The 9174-nt window shown below is 33.7% G+C and overlaps 1 protein-coding gene across 1 annotated transcript; it reads left to right on the plus strand.

Annotated features, from left to right (window-relative positions):
* Positions 1 to 3883: 3883 nt before the first annotated feature.
* On the plus strand, positions 3884 to 5777 carry LOC131079028 (low affinity inorganic phosphate transporter 3). Its single transcript, XM_058016895.2, has one exon. It carries the CDS (start codon positions 3980 to 3982, stop codon positions 5531 to 5533), a length of 1554 nt encoding a protein of 517 aa, XP_057872878.2. The 5' UTR covers positions 3884 to 3979; the 3' UTR covers positions 5534 to 5777.
* Positions 5778 to 9174: the final 3397 nt, after the last annotated feature.

The raw sequence follows: 9174 nt of genomic DNA on the forward strand, positions 1-9174 counted from the left end.
GAGCAGACCCTACTTGTGTGTAACATGTGGGTTCACACCCTATTTTCACCTCCTTGATGTGGGTGCTTTGGAGTGATTGTATGAGCTTTGTCTGCCTATTGATGTCTTGGTCTATGAACTCTCTTATTCTGAAAGTTAGTCATATGTACCTTCCTTATTGATTCATTGTACTCTTTTGACCAATCCATTGGGTTGGTTAGTGTTGTCTTGAATCTAAAAGTATGAAATGTGCTTATTTATGGTTATGATCTAGCTTAGTGTTATTCGCTTGAAGGACTAGTGTGGTAGGTATGGAATACTTAATATGTAGCAAATTGAATGATTATCACCCTTCCTCCTATCTCTCTCTCAAAAAAGTAAAACAATTTTGATAGGTGTAATTATCTCTTATTTGAGTTTTCTTTTTGCGAGAGGAGGTTGTGACTTCTTGAGCCCTTGTGTGAGCCTTATAATGCTTATGTGTATTTAGATTATAAAGGGCTTGAATTTGAGAGTTCATTTTGGTTATTGGGAGAAAATTGTATGTTTACATTAAATAATTCTGCAGGTGTCTTGTAGGAGTAACATAATTAAATTCAATCTTAAGTAATGCTTCCATACACTAGTGTAGTTGGTATTCTAATGTATGCCATGGTTTGCACCAAACTTGACATTTCTCATGCAATGGGAGTATTTAATTGTTATATGGATAATTTTAGTAGAGAGGATTGTCTAGTAGTGAAGAAAGTCTCCAAGTACATGAAGGGCAATATAAAGTGTTATATCTTCTACAAGGGTGAATACTCATAACATTTGGAGATCTAGGGACTTGTTGACTCTACTTGAGAAATAAATGTGGATAGGAAAATCTACAATTGGTTGTCTCTAATTTATTGAATAGTACTTATTCGAATGAGAAATCAATTAAGATTTAATCGCTTCATGTACTAAAAAGGTAGATCACATGATAGCTATCCATTTCTTTAAGAAGGTAATTTGACTTTAGATAATGTGGGGTAATATTGGTCTACATTAGAGAGTACTTCAAACTAGATGTGACGATTAAAGTGCCATCAAACTATCAAAGAACCTATAAATTTTCATGTATGATTGAAGCATATAGATGTTCCATATCTTTTCATTTATGACATAATGAACGATGAAAGGGTTATAATTGAAAAGGTTAACACTTTGGTGGGTATGACAACTACATGGTGAAACCTAGGAGAATGAAGAATTTAGATGATGCAATGAATCTATATGCCTAAGAATATTTAATAGCTAGTAATAGAAAGAGCATTGAAGAAGGAAGTTAAATATGGACTAGGAGATCAATAAATATATTTGTTTTGCATCATATGCTACCAAAAAGGCATATATGACTACAAGTAGAGTGCTCTAGTTGGGAAAGGAAGTTTCTAATTTCCATTTTGATTAACTTTCCCTTGTCTTGGCTTTGGGATTCACATGGAGATTTAGGTGTCATTTCTAGTTCAATTTTTTTTTTATGGTTTTAGAAACAATTGGTGGTTTCTAGTTTTGGGACTTGCCTATATGTATTGGTGTGTAGCTTGCAAAAGTGAGTAATGATTATTGTATAGATTTATAATAGGTGTTGCCCCCCAAAAAAATCTAGACTTGCATTACTTTTCTTCTCTTGAAGGCTTAAGCCCATTGTTATACTATTACCCAATTTGATACAACGAATATATTGGTTTGATTTTTGAAAGTTCAATTTTACTTTAAAAAAATTTTAAAGATAAAATATTTTTTTAAAGCAAAGTGGCAAGCCACTATAATTGTATAACTATTATATAACTGGTTCAAGAGCTCCTAAAGGAAAGAACCAGAAAGAAAACCCTTCTTCTTCGCTCAGTTACAAAATAATAAAAGGTCCAGAATATTTCCTGTGTCAATTTCCCCTGCCTTGGCTTGCAATGGAAATCCACAATTATCTTGGCACATTCCCAAAGTTGCACTTCTTGGAAGCCACTATGACATTCCATGGTCCTGTTCCAATAAGGAACTCTGTTTAGTGTACATTGTGCTGTGTACACAACTGCAGCTGCTACCATTGATGGAGGGTACCTCAACATTTCATACTCCACTAGACAGCAATGTATATTCTCCTCCCCTGACTTGGAAACCCTTGAAATTTGTGACGTTCTGATTCCAATATTATTAGGCTTCCTTCCCACTTCCCTTTGCAATTTTTGGAGAGCTTCCTGCAATCTCTTGTTCTTATCCCTCAATGTATTACTCGTTTGTGAAATTATTAAATATTGCTTAAATATCTCTCCTATTTTACTGAATATAAAAATTATTTTTATTATGATCTACTTTTCAATATCACACTAAATTATATCTTCAGGTCAATTCAAATTTGGACGAAAATCAAGGGTAAACTTCAGACATGAGTCTTAGAGAAAATCAGACAAATGAGAAGATTCGGTCCAGAGGGAGCCTAGATGTAATAGCATACTAATATTCGAGCGTGAGATTCACTTAAAACCACATGATAAGTCCATTAGATGTAGGGAAAGCTTACGCTTTCTGGACGCAAAAGAGGATAATCTCCGGATGCAAGGGTAAGTCAGTCCTTTAATTTAACGACATGTTGGGTTAGTAGGAAATGTCAAACCTAAAAGCTTAATTTAATTGGATAAGAGAATTTTAGAATTAATATATCATATACCTGGAATAAGGAATGAAGGTGAATATGTTGATTCTCATGCGGTGATAGTAAACGACCAAAATTAAGACTAGGAAACTGGTCAGAGGCCTAGACCCAGATAGAGACTAAGAACCTTATGCAAGCTCAACAAATTTCAGAAGACCATAGAAACATGCTAACTCGAAAACCAATTTACTTTATGAACCCTAACATAAGTTCTCATATTAAATTCAACCGGGCCCATGAATAACCTATGCAATTTGTACACTTAATAGAAATAGATTTTCACTTGACAAGGGTGTTGGGATGTATTGTAAAGTTATACAACATGTTGGCAATATCTATCCAGCATTAATGACGTATTTTTTATTAGATTCATTTAATTATTAAAAATTAGAATACAACAGTTTCTTAAATTTTCAATTAATTAATAAATACAGTCAAAAGTGCATCCTGAAATACATACCTCAGCAAATCTTAAGTTGTAAGAAATTGATTTGAAATTTATAATTTTTTTGAGGAAATTTTTTGTTAGGATATTGTTCGCAAATAAAAAGCGTTGTTGACTTTTGAGTCAATAGATGATAATCAATTTAACAGTCAAAGATCAAATTTGACCTATAAAAAATAAATATTTAAAACTCCTAACCAATCCAACTGCAACTGCAATTAAATTAGAACTCCTATCAACTCTTCCCACCGACCCCAACTATATCCCAACATAACTATACCAGCACTCACTATGCCTATTAGTACAAACTTGATCATGGGTGCAAAGTATTCCTTCCTTCATGGAGATTTCATGCTTTTGGTTGCGGTAAGGACCACTCAAGAGAGGAAGAAATAATAACCACTTTTATATAGTAGTGAAGCATATTATTAAATATCAAAATTATGAGATTAATTCTATTATATTTTTAATATGTCCAATTTAACAGTCTTAATATTAAAAAGATTCTATTTTGCTAAGAGTCAAAAATGATAGTCTTTGGTGGGCTCATTAAGAACCATTCAACTTCACTAGAGACAAAAACCAAGAGCCCATTAACATCATTGACTATTTGACCTGAATAGTTAAACAAGCGTCAAATAATTGATTCCTCTAGGCAATTCGGGGAAACATCTTCGCTTGTGACGTCAACTCTAATGAACTTCCGCGTAACCACGAATTTCATTTTATTCAAGGAAATAAAGAAATTAAAACCAGTATATTATAGAATATTCTTCTGATACACAGAAATATCTGACTAGTAAGAGAACGGAAGCACGCAATTCCTAATTCACTGTAATTCCGGGGCAAGGGTTTGTACTTTGAAGTCGCGAATAATGCCTCTCAAGGTACTGTCTGCCCTCGATTCGGCACGTACACAGGTGTACCATTTCACTGCAATAGTTATAGCAGGCATGGGTTTTTTCACTGATGCCTACGATCTGTTCTGCATCCCGCCTGTTTCCAATCTTCTGGGAAGCATCTACTATAAAAATGAGATGCCCATTCACGTGAAAGCCCTTGTCAATGGAATCGCCCTATGTGGGGCATTCGCAGGCCAACTCTTCTTCGGTTGGCTTGGAGACAGAATGGGACGAAAGAGGGCCTACGGAATTACCCTAACTTTGATGGTGGCAAGTTCCATCGCTTCTGGCTTCTCAATTGGCAGATCCCCCGGCTGCGTAATTGGAAGTTTATGCTTCTTCAGGTTCTGGTTAGGGTTTGGTATTGGCGGGGATTATCCTTTGTCTGCGACAATCATGGCCGAATACGCAAATACCAAGACCAGAGGAGCTTTCATTGCTGCAGTATTTGGGATGCAGGGTCTTGGAATTCTGGCGGCTAGTACAGTGGCTCTAATTGTGTCGGCAATCACGATGTCAGCAGCCGGGGATAAGCCATCACTCGAGCAAAAGGACGCGGTGTGGAGAATAATCTTAATTCTGGGAGCCATTCCTGCAGGTTTCACGTTTTACTGGCGAATGAGAATGCCCGAGACCGCCCGCTACACGGCCTTGGTGGTAAGAGACGCAAGGCAAGCGGAAGAGGATATGTCCAGAGTGCTTAATCTGGGTATTTATGAAACTGAGTCGCATATTCTAAGCACCCAAATTCGATACCCACAGTTCGGGTTGTTTTCAATGGCTTTCGTGAAGCGGCACGGGCTAGAGTTGCTAGGCACGTCGTCCACTTGGTTCTTCGTGGATATTGCGTTCTACAGCGGCAATTTGTTTCAGAACGATATATATCATAAGGTTGTAGGGTTGAAGAATCGGTGCGAGTATAGAAATCCTTTGGATGAAGTTTTTCGCACTGCAAAAGCGCAGGCGCTGATTGCGTTGTGTGGAGCTCTGCCAGGGTACATATTTACTATTCTTCTCATAGATCGTATTGGGAGATTTAAAATTCAGGCAATTGGGTTTTTCTTTATGTCAATTTTCCTGTTCGCCCTCGCCATTCCTTACGAAAGTTACTGGCTTAAAGAACCTCATCGATATGGGTTTTTGGCTATTTATTGTCTGACATTTTTCTTTGCAAATTTTGGGCCCAATACGACGACTTTCATTGTGCCGGCGGAGTTATTTCCTGCTCGGTTGCGATCGACGTGCCATGGTATTTCTGCAGCCGCTGGTAAAGCAGGGGCCATCGTTGGAGCATTTGGGTTCTTGTATGCCTCTCAACCCAAGCACAGGGATAATACTAAGGTTAATCCTTATTGCGAAAACTCTTATCCAACGGGCATAGGAATGAAGAACGCTTTGATTATTCTTGGACTAGCATGTTGCTTGGGGTTCGTCTGCACATTTCTAATACCAGAAACAAAGAAAAGATCATTGGAAGAAAATGAGGTGGAATTTGCTAAGATTGATGCCGATCCCGGCAGCATATAGTAGTGAGAAGGGATAGGCGTGGCACATTTAACTCCAAGCTTCCTTCGTAGGAATCAGTCTTCTTTAGATTTCAATCTAATGTTGAAACAAAGGGAACCTATGGTATCCTAGTTAAGTTTGACTTGTCAATACTAGTGCTTTTTAATTTTAACGCCGGAATATAATACCGTTTCTTTAGGAATTCTATCCGTCTTCAATGTACATATTGTTGTTACTCTTACCGTATGAAAAAACTCTTTCAAAAGATTGTATAAGTTTTAAAATTAAGGGGATGGATTTAGATAATTCTAATGTTATATAAGTTGATATTTTTTTAATTATAGTTTTTAAGTGTAGTTTAATATTTTTGAAAATTGGATAGGTTGTAAGTTGAAACATGAAATTTGAAATGGATTATTTTTAGAATTTTATATTAGAATGCAATCATGTTGTGGTGTGGTGTAGATGGTGACATTCTATTATAAATGACATATTTTCATCTTCTATGAATTTTGACTCTCAATATTTGCTAGGAATGGTATTGTAGGTGATATTTGTGCAAAGAAAATAATGTGGTTCTAAGGGTGACATTTTGAAGTATCCAACTACTTAAACCCTTATATATGTCCATAAGAATGAGTTTGAAATAAAAGACGAAGATAAAGTTTGTCATGATTATTAATATGAGTCTAGTATTGATAATTGACATTGAGATGATCATTGAGTATTGCTGAAACATAATCCAAGCATATCCATGATTGTGTTTGAAGATGTCATTGTATTGTTCTTCAACAATAAATGTCAATTGTTTGATGGTTGATTGTTTTTAATAAAGGTAAGCAGGGTTTGGGAGGACCCAGAACCATTTAAATTAAGATAGATATCACATTAAGTATAGTAAGATGGTAAGAATATCCACAAAAACAAATAGCAATAGCATCAAATTATATCAAATACAACCAAGCTAAACTAGAAAAGAACCTAAATGGGCTTTAGAGGAACCAAACCACCACAACAAGGAGAAAGAAATTTAGGTTGGTTTGAAGAAGTGTTCCATGCATTTCTGGTTGATTCTACTACTAGTGTTCTTTTCTCCCAAACTCCTTTTCCTGGAGCATTGAGTTTGATGGTTGATAATTATTGATTCATAGTGCTAGTAGATATGGACTAATGTTTGATTGTTATGAAGAGAGAAAAAATTTCTATTCTTCCCATACTTTGTGATCTCTTAATTAATTATGGGTGGATATCTTTGGATGAAATTTTTATAGTCACAATTCTATGTGCATAATCTACTTTCTTTGGCAACCATGCTAATGTTTGATACTCATATTATTAGAAGAAAATTTTAATATTATGGTTTTGTTATTTTTATGTCTAAGAACTGGTGCTTACAGGAGAATTAAATTTACATTTAGTGCTCCACATTTTTATTCCATTCAATGGTTTAAGATATTGTAGTGTGCCAAATTTTAAATTGTTGTAGATTATTTTCCTTTTGGCTCTAATAAGTCACATAAATTAAAATGAATAGCTATTTTACCATTTGTGGAAAATTTTCTTTTTATCATTTTACTTTTTAGGATTGGAATCATGCAAGGATAAAATGAACCTTAGTTATAATATTATGGAATTTTTTCAGCATTTGTTCATGTTATCTATTTGACCTCAAAAACCCATTAGACCTTGAAAAATAATGATATTCATTATATAAGAGATTTACAACAAGATAAAAATACAATGATATTAAAGTCATATTTTATTTGCAACCTTCAATCATTCCAAAACAAGCACAATTATATGCAAATGTCTTGATCATGTAGAAAAGAGTTCACATAAGAAGGTAGAATTGTGGACTCTAACCACCTTGCATGCACATAACACTCATGTTCCTAATGTTTCTTGTGATGAGGATAAGTGTGATAAATGCATCATGTACATGAGAGTTAGGCTACACCAAAAAGCTACCATGTGCCTCATTATATCAGAAAGTAAGAAAAATAGGTAAAAATTCTAAAGATAGACTTAATTAGATTGAAAAAGGTCTCACTTAGAAAAGATAAAGAGCTAACTATATATAAAATGTAGTAAAATAACTTCTTACATTAATAATAATAGAATTTAAAATATTATCTAAATAATCAATTGATAATAATATACTACATTAATAAGGCTACCTCTAATAATCTTAAATAAGAATACATTATTCAACATTATCAAAATAACTAACCACTAACTCATATATACCTAACTATGCTTTAATTGTCACCCAAGATGACTTGGATACTTAACTATAACTCATAGGATGAAGATGGCCATAAGATACTGTAGACACTCAAAATTGTCATGTCTAATTAAATAAATATTTTATTTATTTAATTATCTAAGCCTAATTCTTCTATTAATTAAATAAATTTTTATTTATTTAATTAATTAATTTATCCTCTTCTAGCCTTATTTCTCATTTAAATAAATACATTTATTTATTTAAATTATCCCTTTCCTAAATTAAATAAATATCTTATTTATTTAATTGTCCTACTTCTTCTATTAATTAAATAAATCTTTATTTATTTAATTAATTCATTATCCTTTTCTACACATGACACATGTCATTCATCTCTTAATTCCTACACTACCTACCTCTTTCATTATTTTATTATTTCTTTTACCTACCCTCTAATCCTAGCCGACCTCTCTTTTTACACCTCTCAATCTTAACCCTCCATTTCTTATTGTGTCTTCTATTTAAGAAGACGCTTTCTTCATTGTCAAACCCTAATGACATATCCTAATGACAAATCCTAATGACCAATTTTGGAGTACTTGGCTACACTACAATTCCACTTGCAACCACATTCTGTTCTTTGTTGAGCTCTTGTGCATATAAAAATCTGAGAGCAAATATATATCAAGCAAGATCAATGGAGATAGGAAGAATGGAGATCAAAACCCTATTGGACATGTGATGGTATAATCTTTGTGATTTTGAGTTATTTGCATTGTCTTAGGTAATCTTCATATGTTATGGTGGATCTTTGTTCATTGTTAGGCTAGGGTTTTGTGGTTGAATTCATTTAGCCTTTCAATATTGTTATTATTGTTATCCATTTTCACCATAAACATTTTGGCACGCCAGGTGGGACATGGATTTTTCTTAGATCTATGTTTTTTTTTTGCAGATTTTTCTAACCCTATATTGCTATTTTGTAAAACAATTTGGAGAATAACCTTGCGCAGCTAGGGTTTTGGACACAAAATCAAGATCTTGGAGAGATTCGATCATATATCATAAACGGCTTGGAAATTTTGCACCAATTTGTTTTTGCAGGTTGTAGAAAGTATCAGGAGCTCTCAATCCAAAATTCAGAATTTTTGGAGCAAATTTTCAATTTTTAGGAATTTTTTATGATTTTTCATAAAAAAATTATTTTGAGAGCAAATGAGAGAATTTTTCTGATTTTCTTACATTTTTCAAAATCTCTCATAATTATACACAAGATCTGTTCTTTGTGAATTTAATTTTGATGCAAAATATTTCCCTAAAAATCAGATCTTTAAAAATTAGGGTTTTTATTTATTTTGATCAGATCTCACAAACGGCTTCGAATTTTTCCATAATATTTTTTTTGCAGGTCAAGAACAGTATCAGAAAGATTTAC

The sequence above is a fragment of the Cryptomeria japonica genome, chromosome 4 (assembly GCF_030272615.1).
Source record: "Cryptomeria japonica chromosome 4, Sugi_1.0, whole genome shotgun sequence".
Classification (NCBI taxonomy): Eukaryota; Viridiplantae; Streptophyta; class Pinopsida; order Cupressales; family Cupressaceae; genus Cryptomeria; species Cryptomeria japonica.